This window comes from Arvicola amphibius, chromosome X (assembly GCF_903992535.2).
Source record: "Arvicola amphibius chromosome X, mArvAmp1.2, whole genome shotgun sequence".
Lineage (NCBI taxonomy): Eukaryota > Metazoa > Chordata > Mammalia > Rodentia > Cricetidae > Arvicola > Arvicola amphibius.
In genome coordinates, this window is record NC_052065.1 from 63,499,740 (window position 1) to 63,515,163 (window position 15,424).

Sequence of the window (15,424 nt, forward strand, 5' to 3'; positions counted from 1 at the left end):
TGTTCATATATCATTAATTATCCACTTCTATTTAATATAAACAGTAAGAAAATAACTGACCTTTCTAGAAAAATAACTTATAAAAAAGCCTAGTGAAGGGAGTAGTAATATATTTAATGTCTTATTTTATATTATTCTTTTTTAAACATGGAAAATGCTACTGTCACAGAAGTTTTGCAAAGCATATCATAGAAAGAATTTTCAAAAACAGATCAAAACAAATCTCACATAAAATAATAAAAATCCAAAATGCTAAGTTGTATTTGTGGTGAAAAGGTCATCTGCTCTAATATGATGAAACCTTCTTGAAGAAAGTCAACACCTGTAGACAGATTAAAGAATCACACATACAGCCAATCAGAACTGCTGTTGCCATGGTTGCAACTGTATTTGGTGCATCACTCAGGTTCAGCATGTTTCCCGACATCTGGTTGAGGCTGTCTACAGCATATTTAAACATGAAAGGAACCACAATATTCATGGCCTAAAAATATAAAAACATCAATTACCCACCATACACAAAACATTTATTATAAAAGTACAAATATTTTCCTTAAATTATTATTTGTGGTAATGTTTACTGGATACATTTACTGGAATTGAAATGATTTTTGAAATTTACAAAGATAAAAATCTTTGGCATTAGAAGCTCTGCTATTTTAAGATTTTTACACCACACTTCCATGTTAATATTAATTTACAAACTACGTGAATTAGTCAAATGTTCCTGCATCCACAAAAGCATTCTTGATCAGCTGCTAAAAATGTTTTCTATAATCTGAAATCCTACAGAACTCATGGCACTTAGCAGTAAACTGTCTTGCATTATAGTTATCTGTGTATATATATTTTCCTTTCCTTTTATAGCTTTGAGGGTCTACATCATATCAGTCTTTTTCATCCTACTGCTGCAATAGAGTATAATATTTAGTATATAGGTAATAAATACTTTAAAGTTATTTTTATTAATGTAAAATTGAAATTATATAGCAAAAAGGATCATAAAAGCTGAAAAGTGACAAGAGTCTGTGAATGATTTACGATTGGGAAAGATTACCACTGATAGATATGTTTAGCCCGCAACAGTCTTTGTTCTAATATCATTCAAAAGAAAACCAAACATTGAATGCCTTCATTTGTCCTATATTTCTTTTAGAATATCCTAAAACAATTCTAATACAGAAAGCAGCACTTATATTCAGGAAATTTACAGACTACCAAAGTACTTTTGAAAAGATTAAATTACAGACTTAAAAACAAATGCAAACAATGAACAAGGACTACGAAACACACTGAAAAGACAGCACCTGCCCTATTGCCATGATACCCTCTTGTTAAACATAAGAATTAACTATTTTTAAGCTATGTATATCTTACCAAACAAGATCTCAATTAACTGTGCTAACATTAAAAAATAACATTCAAATATAAACAGCTTTCTGCAAAATTCAAGATGTCAAAGGGGAGGAAAGAGGCAGGGAGGGGCGCAGAGAAAAATGTAGAGCTCAGTAAAAATCAATAAAATATATAAACATCTGGTAGAATATGCTTTTAAGAATGTAGAACGATGGTATGGTGCTGTGCTCAAATTTTCCCCACTATCTTTTCACTTTCTAAAGATCAATCTGATTCCCTTATCATTCGTAATACTTTTAGAAACTTGCAGCAATTTGACCACATTTTCTAACACCCATTTTAATAGGCTATATTTCAATATTATCACTCTCATGATACACTTATTAACTTTGTGTATGTGCATGATCTAGTCAATATTTGAGGAAATGCAGATATCACAAGGTTTGACGATATGAATGATAAGCAGCAGAGGTGAGATTAAAATTGAAGCTTGGTACTTGAAGTCAGTAAGATTTCCAGTATGCCACAGCTGTATCAGCAACTTACAAGGCAGGACCCATATATTTTATTTCTTTTGTACCTTCAAATGAATGTTTTCAAATGCACTATTGAAGACATTTACACTTGTAAATTATAACTTGGGCAATTTAAATAAATTTGAGATGATTCTAGATTTCCCATATAATGAGGTCAAATTTCTTATTCTGCATTCCAATACATTTTCTTCAGTAGAAAGAAAAGTGATAGTTAAAACAACCACATGATTCTCCTAATTCAGAGCTTATTATACCGTTGCCACAATGATGGTGAGTAATGATAGAATTCAGCATATTAAAGTTGTACTATTTTACTTTCTTAAAAATGTTTTTGGGTTTGGTCAGTTTGGGGACCATTCCTGTAAGTATGCAGAACACATTAATGTCATCTGCCCTGTGTTGTTATTAGCAGAAGAAACAAAGCTAAGAATAAGCACTAACACTAAATATAAGTGAAGATTGGCAATTTTCTCATAAAAATACTTTCAAAAAGCAAAGAAATACGTGTACTTAAAAATGACAGAAAGATATTAATAAAGTAGGAGAGCTTATCTGCCATGTAGATCTTTCATTTTGTCTGGGTTTCCTGACCTTATGATACACTGGGGATGAGGTGTGGCAAATGCCTTTCCGAATTATTCTACCTTAAGCACAACTAGACTTAAACCATCCAGACAAATGCGAGCCATTAATTGAAAACTTTGATTTAAAACATCATCACAGGAAGAGCATCTACAGGGACTGTGATCTACCTACCCTTCAAACAGCAACTCTTACGATACTTAATATACCTCCAGTTCTGTATCAAAACCAGGCAGTTAACACTGGTGCATTACTCTCAAAGCAAATACAGAACTCATTCTGTTTTCAACATATGTAATCTGAATTCATGCCTGTGTGAATATTATACATGTGTTTCCATGCATTTTATCTCATATCTAGATTCAAATAAGCACCATCACAATCAAGATCCATTGTCGTGTACACCTTTAATCCCAGCACTTAGGAGGCAGGAGGATCTCTGTGAGTTTGAGGCCAGCCTGGTCTAAAAGAGCTAGTTTGAGGACAGTCTCCAAAGCTACAGAAAAAGCCTGTCTCAAAAACCACAACAAAAGATCCATAATTACTCAAACACCTCAGAACTTGTGCTTCATTGAATGTACTTTCTTCCCATCCTGTTTGAAAACTCAATTTAATAAAGATAAATATAGAAAAGAACTCAAGTTAAAATGAAATGAATTGAAAAACTCAATAAGTTAAAAAAACTTGGGGGAGTCTCACAAGTAGAAAAAATTAAGTAGAAGATAAAATATCAGAACATAAGTAGAAAAATTAGATCATATATACAATATGTACTTCATACAGAGAATTTGGATGATCTGACCTAAAAGTCTCCTTCCTAAGTATTAGCTTTTGTAGTACTAGAGGATGCTATCAATATAAGCTACCAAAAAAGGAAAGCAACAATATTCTTGCTCAGCTGTGATATCTATGAAACACAATAATGATCAGCAGTACCACTCTTTTGTCTTGGCATTAATTAACTGCTGTCTAATTGGACATAAATGCCACTCAATGAGGGAAATGATGCCCGAAACTGAAAACCTATCCACATACTCAGGGCTAGTGAGATCATAGATTTTGGGAGGAGGAATTACTACAACCACTTTACTAAACAAGCATAATTCCTAACTGCATTCTACATACTTATCCTGATATGCACACATATAAGTGCAATTCTCAGCTGGTGTAGGAAGTCCTTCTGTCTTTGTGCTGCTTTCATTGGTTAATAAAGTGCTTTGGACCTATTGATAGGGCAGAACTTAGGTAGGCGGGGAGACGAAACTGAATGCTGGGAGAAAGAAGGGCAGAGTAAAAGAGCTGCCATGGAGCAGCTGCCAGAGTAAGACATGCTGAATCTTTGCTGGTAAGCCACTGCCACGTGGCGATGTACACATTAATAGAAATGAGTTAAATTATGATGTAAGAATTAGCCAATAAGAAACTAGAGCTAATGGGCCAAACAGTGATTTAATTAATACACTTTCTGTGTAGTTATTTCAGAGCTACGTAAGCCGGGTGGCCAGGACGAACAAGTGGACCCTCTCCTTGCAACACTCAGCTATCAAAAGAAGCTTCTCTCTGCAGCAGATGGAGATCATTACAGAAAACCACAACTGGTCTTAAGCAGAAAACATGGGGTACAAATCCCCAGTTGATACAGCTACAATTCAACTTCTGTATCTAAGGCTTAGGGAACATTCAGAAGAGGGGTGGGCAGATTGTAAGAGCCAGAGGACCACAGAATCTGCTGTGACAGTGCCTACTAGAGATGGCAAGAAAGCTTTACCCAGGATACTGCAATAATACTATTGCCTTCACAAGACCTGAACAATGACAACACTAACACGTGATATTGTGGAAGGGGAAAATCTTTTGGGGTCCTAACCCTAGAAAAAGAACTACAGGCAACTTAGAGCTGCTGAGAGAGGGACAATTAATGATCCCAAAGATGAGAAGGTTACTGAATACCAAGTGGTCAGCCCTGAAATCACATACATACAAACAACACTACATGGACTCAGAAGGTTATATTCATATACTTTGGTATATATAACAATTAAATAAAAAGATCATGAATTTGAGAGGAAGAAGACATGCAAAAAGAAGGCAGAAATAACATAGTTATAGTATTTTAATGAAAAAAACCCTACAAAACAATTTCCCTGTTGTACCTGCAAAAATTCTCAGTAAAATACTTGCTAATTGACTTTAATTACACATTAAGATCACATTGTTTTCATCTCAGTGATTCAACTTATAAAAATCAATAAATGTAATATACCATATAAATAAATTGATGGAGAGAAATGATAATCTTTATAGGTGAAGAAAAAGCATTTGATAAAATTCAGAAGGATTTCATGAGAGAAATCCTTTAAATTTGGAATGCTATATGATCTGAAGAGATAACTTATGTCAGTCAAGTATTTGCTCCATAAGCATAAGAACCTGACTTCAATACCCAGAATCACTATACAAAAGCCTGATATGATAGCATTCTTAGAATCCTAGGGGTTTGGAGGTGGAGGTGGGTAGCTTTCTGGAACTTTTTGATTCAGTCAGCCCAGCCTATATGACTACCTCAAGGAAAAAGGGAGATCCTGTCAATAAAAACAAGGTTGCAGGCTCCTCAGGACTTCTGGATTCACATACATGCAGACATCCAAGCATCCACACACAAAATACACTCACAACCCCACAAATACAAATAAATCATAAAGAGATGGTACATATCCCCAAGTAAAAACAGAAATATACAACAAATTTATAGACAATACCACAATAAATGGGGAAAGTTAGAGATTTTCTTTATAATTTAGAATAATATAAAGGTGCTCAGTTTCGCTAGTCATTCAAAATAGTACTCAGTCTTAGCTAGATCCCTTAGACATTAGAAAGACATAAAGGAGATAAAATACAAAAAATGAAGAATATAAATTTTCCTAAATTTACTGTGACACAATTCTATACTCAAAAGACCATATAGAGTCCATCAGAAAACTGTAATGATTGATAAACACTATCAGTAAAGTTGCAGAATACAAAATCATCATACAAAAACATCATTAACTTTCTTATATACCACTAAGAACTCCCTAAGAAAGAGAGATATAGAAAAATAATATGCCAGTCGTAATATTTCAAAAAGTACCTAGGAATAAATCTAACCAAGAAAAAATCTATATAATGAAAATTTAAGATCCAGAAAAAGAAAATGAAGAAGACAATAGGCAATAGAAAGACCATTCATGCTCCTGGATTAGCATAATTTTGTGAAAATAGTGTATTACCAAAAGTCATCTACAGATTACATGAAATCCCCATCAAAATCCAATGACACTGCTCATAGAACTAAAAGAAGTAATTAAAGAACCCATACGGAATTTAAAAAGATGATAAAAACCAAAGCAATCCTAAGGAGAACGAACACTTCATACTATATTATAGAGTGATAGTGATAAAAGCAGCCATGTGGATCAATAGAACAGTACAGAAAATCTAGAAATAAACCAACACATCTAAGGGCACCTAAAATTTAACAATGGTTTCAAAAACATAGTGTAAAAAAGAGAGCCTATTCAACAAATGGTGCTGGCAAAACTGGATATATAGTTATAGCTCATACCCTGTATACAAATAATTAAAAATGGATTACAAAGAACAAGGTATGGTGGCACAAGCCTGTAATCCCAGCACTTGGAAGGCAGAGGCAGGTGGATCTTTGTGAGCTGAAATCCAGGCTGGTCTACAGAATGAATTCCAGGACAGCCAGGGCTATGTAGAGAGATCCTTTCTCAAAACAAACACAAAGTAAATCAAAGACCTTAATCAAAAACCTGAAACTACTAAAGGGAAAACACTTCAAAATAAGGCATACAGAAAAACTTTCTGAACAGAAAATCATTATGAGTATTGACAAATGAGATTGCATGAAATAACAATTTCTACACTGCAGAAGAAACTTTCAGAAGAGTAAACAACTTACAGAATTGGAGACAATCTTTTCTAGTTACATTCCAGACAGGAAGTGAATATCTAGAATACATCATATATCAGTAACTACAAAACTAAACACACACACACAGTAATCCAAACTACCAATCAGTAAGAGGTTAATGAATGGTTCTCAAGATACTTCAGACAGTTTAGTATCTAGAGTATAAGTTGCAAAAATTACACAGCAACACAAACACCAAAGTACAATCAATAAATGAGTTAATGAAATAATCAGACAGTTCTCAAGACAAGGGATACGATGAACAATAAACATATTAAGAAGCGTTTGACATCCATAGTTATCTGAGAAATGCAAATTAAAACTATGTTGAGATTCAATCTCATTCCAGTCAGAATGGTTAACAACAAGAAAATAAATAATGGCTTGGTGGGTAAAATAACACAGCTTAGCAGCAAACAATGATGGCTACCTCAAGAAAGGAAGAAGGAGAAGACTGATAACTAAGACTTTCATGTGTTGAACGTGGCAAATCTATGTTTATACATACAAACATGCACACACATACTTAAATTGCTTTTTTTTTCTGAAAATGCTAAATGACTGAATGTTTTTTTTTCTTTTTTCTTTTGTTTTTTTGTTTTTCGAGACAGGGTTTCTCTGTGGCTTTGGAGCCTGTCCTGGAACTAGCTCTTGTAGACCAGGCTGGTCTCGAACTCACAGAGATCTGCCTGCCTCTGCCTCCCGAGTGCTGGGATTAAAGGCGTGCGCCACCACCGCTCGGCGAATGTTTTTTTTTTTCTAAAGAAAACGAATGACAACATATGCAAGAGAAGATGTGGGGGGGACATTTATTCACAGCTGGGTGTGTCAACTGGTATGGTACAGTCATTCTAGAAATCAGTATGATGCTTTATAAAAGTATATGTAAAAGAGAACTACCATATGACCCAACTATCACACCCCAGGTATATACACAAAAGAATCTACGTATTACCACAAATAAACTTACACATATTTATTGTTCTCTATTCACAACAGCAAAGAAATCAAATTAGCCTAGATGTCTATCAACAGATGAATTAATAATGAAAATGTTTTATACCATAGAATTTTCTGCAGCAGCAAAGAAAAATTAAATTATAAAATTTGTAGTTAAATGGAAGGATTCAGAAATTATTTTAGTAAGTGACTCAATACAGGCTCAGAAAGGCAAATATCACTTGTTGTCATTCGTATCTAGATTGTAGCTTTTAATATTTGTGTATGTGTATAAATGTGGGTATAAGAATAGAGATGAGTCATAAAACTAAAAAAAGTGATCATTTGAGGGGAAAAGAGAGATGCTGATGCAGAGAAATGGTCATCACTGAAAATACACATACAAATATCATACAGATTGAGATGTTATATTTAAATATATATATAGTGAAAAAAGAAGCCATGGATTTTGAAAGGAATCAGAAGGAGTATATTGGAAAGTCTTGAGAGTGGAAAGCAAAGGGAAAAATGTAATTAAATTATGTCTTCAAAATAATAATAAAAGAAAATAAAAAACTAAGGAAATATTGTATTGGTACAAAAACAGACAGGTGGACCAATGGAATGGAATTGAAGACCCTGATATTAATGTACACAGCTATGAACACCTGATTTTTAACAAAGAAGATAAAATTATACAATGGAAAAAAAGAAAGCATCTTCAGTAAATGTTGTTGGCATAAGTGGATGTTGACATGTAGAAGCATGCAAACAGATCCATATCTATCCACAATGCACAAAGCAAGCCCAAATGGATCAAAGACCTCAACATAAATCTAGCTACACTGAATCTCATAGAAGAGAAAGTAGGAAGTAGCCTTGAATGCATTGGCACAGAAGACCACTTCCTAAATAAAACACCAATAGCACAGATACTGAGATCAACCTATTAATAAATGGGACTCCTGTAAGGCAAATGACACAGTCAATAAGTCAAAATGGTAGCCTACAGAATGAGAAAATATCTTCACCAACTCCATATCTGACAGAGGGATGATCTCCAAAATATATAAAGTACTCAAAAAACTAGACATCAAAATACCAAATAATCCAATTAGAAATGTTTTAAAGTTAAAAAATTGCAAAACTACTTTTGGGTATATACCCAAATGATGCTCAATAATACCAAAATGATATGTGCTCAACTATGTTCATAGTAACATTATTTGTTATAGCCAGAACCTGGAAACAACATAAATGCCCATCGACCAAAGAATGAATAAAGAAGATGTGGCACATTTACACAATGGAGTACTACACAGCAGAAAAAAATGACATCTTGAAATTTGTGAGCAAACATCTAGAAAAAATCGTATTGAGTGAGGCAATCCAGGTCCAGAAAGATAAATATAATATGTACTTACGCATAAGTGGTTTTTAGACATAAAGCAAAGAAAAATCAGCCTACAATTCACAATTCCAGAGAACCTAGACAACAAAGAAGACCCTAAGAGAGATACATAGATCTAATCTACATGGGAAGTAGAAAAAGAGACGATCTCCTGAGTAAATTGGGAGTTTGGGGATCATGGGAGAGGGCAGAAGGGGCAGCAGCGGGGGGGAGGGGTGTAGTGAGGAGCTGCGGGCCGCATTCCTGCCGCCCTGCTCCCGGCCACCGGCTAGCTTATGCCCCAAAATAACAACACCCAAACTGTATTCATTTAAACACTGCCTGGCCCATTAGTTTCAGCCTCTTACTCACATCTTGACTAACCCATATCTAATAATCTGTGTAACACCACGAGTGGTGTCTTATCGGGAAAGATTCAGCACGTCTGACCTGGTGGCTGGCTCCATCACGTCTGTCCCAGAGAGGAGAGGCAGGGCAATTGTCTGAGCCATCTACCTCACTTCCTTCTTCCTGTTCTGTCTACTCCACCCACCTAAGGGGTGGCCTATTAAATGGGCCAAGGCAGTTTCTTTATTAATGAATGAAATCAACACAAACAGAAGACTCTCACACATCATTTCCCCTTTTTCTGTTTAAACAAAAAAGGCTTTAACTTTAACATAACAAAATTACATATAACAAAACAGTTATCAAGTAAGAATTACAGTTACAGTATTTATATCTATTTTATCTTTTATCATAACAAAGGAAAACAACTATGACTATCTATTCTTCAACTCCATCAAAGACTCCAGAGGGATATAATATTACCTAAGTAAATGAGAAGTAAGCAAGTTATAAAACTCTAGAAATCACAGAGACATCTTGCTGCCTGGACAGTTACCCAAAGTTCCTCTGTACCGTTGGGGCATCCATCTTCAGCCTAGAGGCCCATAGTATCCAGAGACATTTCCATGAAGCAGGAAATTTCAAAGGCAGTTTAGTCACTATCTGCTGTGTCCTTCAGAATGTCTTGCAGACTCTTTCATAAGTCAGGAACCCAGAAAGATCATCTCACCTTTAGGCAAGTTCAGCAGTCCTCTCTCTGCGGGTTCGTTGTGTCCAGTTTATGCAACAGTCCAGGCAAGAGCAGTTTCTTGCCCAAATGGCTATCAAACTCCATAAGGAGCCTATTCGATGCCCATCTTCCTTTTGAAGTAGATTGGTGCTTCCAGGAGCAGATGTGTCTCATTGTCATGAAAAGCCTTAAGTTATTAAAACATTTAAATGCCATATTCTGTAGTCTTTGAAAGATATGAAGAATGCTTATCTGATATATAGCTATGCACATCTAGAAAATCTAACTAACATGACTACAAGCTTGACTATTATTGACTATCCATTAACAACCTATATTTCCTAATTATACATTACATTTTTAAATGAACTACACAATCACAATACCTTAATCATTATTAGAAATACATATACATATAACAAAATTGACCTTAAATTTAAATCATTAAAGCAAAATCCATATCAATGCAAATTATTCATATCTATATCAGAGGGGGGAGAAAGCGAGGGGAGCAGAGAAAAATATATAACTCAATAAAAACAATTTAAAAAATAAATTGGCCATACAAAATTTTAATTGTACTCTGCTACTATGAATACAAAACCAAATTAAACCCCATTTAAAGTTACCAGAATATAAGATATAGTGACCTGTGGCTTCAAGGAGCTAAGCTACTTTGCCTGGGTTACATATTTAACTATTTCTGGTGTTCCTTGTTCCTTTTGTAGATCCAGATTTTTTTCATTTAGCATTAAATTGTTTGTGCCTCAACAAAGCAGTAACATTCCCTGGGCAGAGATTCCTTTAATGAAATATTATTTTACATTAAGTATATCTGAAAATATTTTTGTTTTTCTTCATATTTGGTTTTATGTCATCAATAGCATTATATATCAGTCACTAGATGCCAAATGCATATTGGTGCTCCTGATGCTATAACTTAACTATTATTACTATTTTAACAATCAAATACTCATCACTCATATATCCATATGTCCGTGAAGCCTGATAGCATTTAACTTGTTCTCCATTACTTCATATTTTCAAGGATGCTATCAAATGAGTAATAATGTATATATAATATTGAGAGGTTCTTTTTCACTAAGAATTTTTTGAGATTCATCCAAGTTTATGTACACAGTATTATATTCCAATTTTTATTTCTGGGTTGCATGTGTTTCTAGTTTGATTAATCCTGGTTTTTTAGCATGTAGCTATATTATAGTTAGTGATTATTATAAATAAATATCTATGAATATTTGTATACAAAAATGGAGTACAGATCTAAACAGAGAATTCTCATCAGAGGAATCTCAAATGAATGAAAGGCACTTAAGGATTTGCTCAATATCCTTAGCCATAAGAGAAACACAAATCAAAACAACTCTGAGATACCATCTTATACCTATCAAAATGGCTAACATGAAAAGCACTAATGATAACTTATGCTTGAGAGGATGTGGAGTAAGGGGAACACTCCTCCATTGCTGGTGGGAATGCAAACTGTACAGCCACTTTGGAAGTCACCTCAAGACTCAGCAATCACTCTTGGGCATATACCGAAAAGATGTTCAATCATACCACAAGGACATTTGACCAACTATGTTCATAGCAGCATTATTCTAATAGTCAGAACCTGGCAACAACCTAGATGCCCCTCAACCGAACAAGGGATAAAGAACATGTATACAATGAAATAAAAAACACTGACATCTTGAAATTTGTAGGCAAATAGCTGGAACTAGAAAAAAAAAACCATCCTGAATGAGGTAACTAAGTCGCAGAAAGACAAATATAATATGTACTCACTCATGTGATCCTATCTCCTAATCTACCTGGCTCCCTGATTAACATGGCATCTCTGCTCTCTACTTCTCTTGTGTTCTAGCTAAGATGCTATCCACCATGTTTTTAATAAAGCTGGGCTTAACTCTAAGATGTTAGCACTCTATTCTTCAATCTCTAAAACAGTGGGCTAAATAATCTTTTGTTTCTGAGGTAGCAGCCTTGGGTATTTTGTAACAATAGAATTTTATATCAATAGAAAATGGAATGGACTAACAGTGCACTAATGATGGAGAAAACTATAATGAAAGGACAAACCAATGTCTTCTAGCTGTTAGGGTTCTTGAATGGTGCAACATAAAGGAGAGTTTTGAGAGTGGTGGCATTTTTCTGTATCTTGACTGGCAGAGTGTGCATGTGTGAATACCTGTGTGTGGGAGGGGGGAGGGAAGGAGGGAAAGAAGGATAGGGAGAATGAGCATGTGTTTTAAAAGCCACAACACTGTTTATCAAAAACTGTCCTGTCACAGGTCAGAACAGACCTGGCTTCCTAGGTACAGAACATATATAAAAATATGAATATATCATGTACTTCAAAGTTTCATGTCTGTCTCCTTCCTCAAAGGAAGAAACTGATTAATTTTACTAGATTACAAATATGTGGAAAGATTTATTTAATCTGTAATTGCATGCAATAACTTAAGTATAATAAAAATAACGGGACTTGTCCTTATAAAATGGTTCCTTTCTTAGACTAGAAATTTAATCACACTTAATCTGCTATATTCTTTAATTTTCACAGACTGCTATATCTATAAGAAACTGAGAGAAAGTAGGAAGTACATTTGAACGCACTGGCACAGGAGACCACTTCCTACATATAACCCCAGCAACACAGACACTGAGAGAAACAATTAATAAATGGGACCTCCTGAAACTGAAAAACTTCTGTAAAGCAAAGGACATGGTCAACAAGACAAAGCGACAGCCTACAGAATGGGAAAAGATCTTCACTAACCCCACATCAGATAGAGGTCTGATCTCCAAAATATACAAAGAACTCAAAAATTTGATCATCAAAAGATCAAATAATCCAATAAAAAATGGAGTACAGGCCTAAGCAGAGAACTCTCAACAGAGGAATCTAAAATAGCTGAAAGACACTTAAGGAAATGTTCAACATCCTTAGTCATCAGAGAAATGCAAATCAAACAACACCTGTAAGAATGGCCAAGATCAAAAACAATGATGACAACTTATGCTGGAGAGGTTGTGGGGTAAAGGGAACACTTCTGCATTGCTGGTGGGAATGCAAGCTGGTACAGCCCCTTTAGATGTCAGTGTGGTGATTTATCAGAAAATTGGGAAACAACCTTCCTCAAGACCCAGCAATACCACTTTTGGGTATATATCCAAAGGATGCTCAATTGTGCTACAAGGACATGTTCTCAATCATGTTCATAAGCAGCATTGTTTATCATAGCCAGAACCTGGAAACAACCTAAATGCCCCTCGACCGAAGAATGGAGAAGGAAAATATGGTACATTTACACAATGGAGTACTACACAGCAGAAAAAAATAACATTTTGAATTTTGCAGGAAAATGGATGGAGCTAGAAAACATCATTTTGAGTGAGGCAACCCAGATCCAGAAATACAAATATCACATGTGCTCACTCATAGGTGACTTTTAAACATAAAGCAAAGAAAACCAGCCTACAAATCAAAATCCCAGAGAACTTAGAAAACAATGATGACCCTGAGAGAGACATTCATAGATCTAATCTACATGGGAAGTAGAAAAAGACAAGATCTTCTGAGTAAATTGGGAGCATGGGAACCTTGGGGGAGGGTTGATGTGGGGAGGGAACGGGCAGGGATGGGAGCAGAGAAAAATGTAGAGCTCAATAAAAATAAAAAAAAAGAAACTGAACTCAGAAGGGCAGGCTGTCTTATACCTATAATCTCTGTACTTGGGGGGCTGCTAAGACAGAGCACAGATTTGAGGCCAGCCTGGGCTACATAGTGATACCCCATCACAAACAACCAAAACAAATTGAATTTATTTAATTTCTAATACAATAGTATATAATTGGGTATCCTAATTAATTTAAGAAAAAATGTACAGAAATGATATTATGATCATGTTGTATCTCTCAGCTGCTCCTGCACCATAAATGCAAACATGCTTCCACCATATTAATGGATTAAACCTCAGAAGGTGCAAGCAAGCACCTAACTGAATGCTTTTTAAAAATAAGGGCTGCCTTGGTTATGGTATCTCTTCATAGCAGTAGAATAATGAGTAAGACAGAAGTTTGTACCAGGGACCAGGGTATTGTTGTGACAGGCCTGAGCATGATGCTTGTTAGAGGAATATGGAAGACTTTCGGACTTTAGACTAGAAAATTAGCTGGACACTTTAAGTTGGGCTTAATGGGCCATCCTAGTAAGAACACAGAGACAATGTTGACTGAGATTTGAACTGTGGAGACCCTGCCCAAGAGGTTTCAGAAGGGAAGAATATTAGGAAGTGAACTAGAGTCTATTCTTGTGACATTTTGGTGAAGAATGTGGCTGTTTTTTGGTATTGAACTAAAGATGGGCCTAAAGTTTAATTGAAGACTTTTGGATTAATGGCGTTGACAGCGGAGATTTCAAGATAGCCCAGTACTGAATGTGTTGCTTGGTTATTGGTTATCACTCTTAATCAGATCTTTAATGAAAAAGAGCAAGCTGAGTAAGGACAAAACAAAATGTACAGTTTGAGTTGAGGAGTACCAAGAAATGTAAGTTTGGAGCCAAGTCCAATAAAGTTTATTGGAGATAAAAAGTTTATATGGAATAAAGGTATTAGTGAGCTCAGGATTAAGACCCCACCTAGCTAAGCTTTCCACTTGTAAAATGAAATGAAAAGAAAAGCTTAGTCAGTGAAGGAAAAAAAAAAACAAAAACAGAAAGCTGATACAAAGGTAATTGAATTAGGAGGTCAAATTCCAGCCCCAACAAGCAGCCGAACTTGGCAGCTTGGGCTACAAGGTTCTGGCTTTAGAGTTCTCAAGGATACAAGAAGGGGTTGTGGAATGAATCTCCTTCAGAGGCTAAGGAAAGCTCCTGAGGCCAGGCCTCTGCCAGGGGAGTCCCTGAATGGAGACCTAGAAAAACACTGCATGAAGCTCTAGGATATGTTGGAGACCCCAAGATGTTGGATGGTGTGGGATAATTCTGTCAATTATGTTTTAAATAAATGCTGATTGGCTAGTAGCCAGGCAGGAAGTATAGGTGGGACAACCAGACAGGAAGTAGAGGCGGGGCAGTGAGAACAGGAGAATGCTGGGAAGGAGGAAGCCCATTCCTCCCAAGTCCTGTCCAGACACCGAAGAAGGAAGATGTGACCTGCCCCGCTGAAAAAGGTACTGTGCCACGTGGCTAACATAGATAAGAATAATGGGTTAATATAAGTTATGAGTTAATAAGAAGCCTGAGCTAAGGGGCCAATCAGTTTATAACTTATATAGACCTCTGTATGATTTTCTTTGGGATTTACCAGCTGTGGGAACTGGGCAGAACAGAAACCCCAACAAGCAGGCTCTCATGTTACAGTTGGAGATGCCAGAGTTGTGGGATACCTGCCAAAGAAAGCTGTTAAAAGGGGTGCAACCAGCCCAAGAAAGAGATGGTGCTGCAGTCAACAATGTTGAAAGGAGTTGCAGAACTGAAGAGTGTTGGGCATCAGAAATGGAAATGCAGTGTTTGAGAGTATGTCCTGTTTTGATTC

General features: G+C 35.7%; 1 protein-coding gene across 1 annotated transcript in view; it reads right to left on the reverse strand.

Moving 5' to 3' along the window:
• Abcb7 (ATP binding cassette subfamily B member 7) overlaps positions 1–15,424 on the reverse strand; it is a 161,579-nt gene that overhangs the window by 25,953 nt on the left and 120,202 nt on the right. The window contains exon 5 of the mRNA XM_038316603.2: positions 352–484. Coding sequence (XP_038172531.1) covers positions 352–484 — 133 coding nt within the window. The remainder of the gene's footprint in view (positions 1–351; positions 485–15,424) is intronic.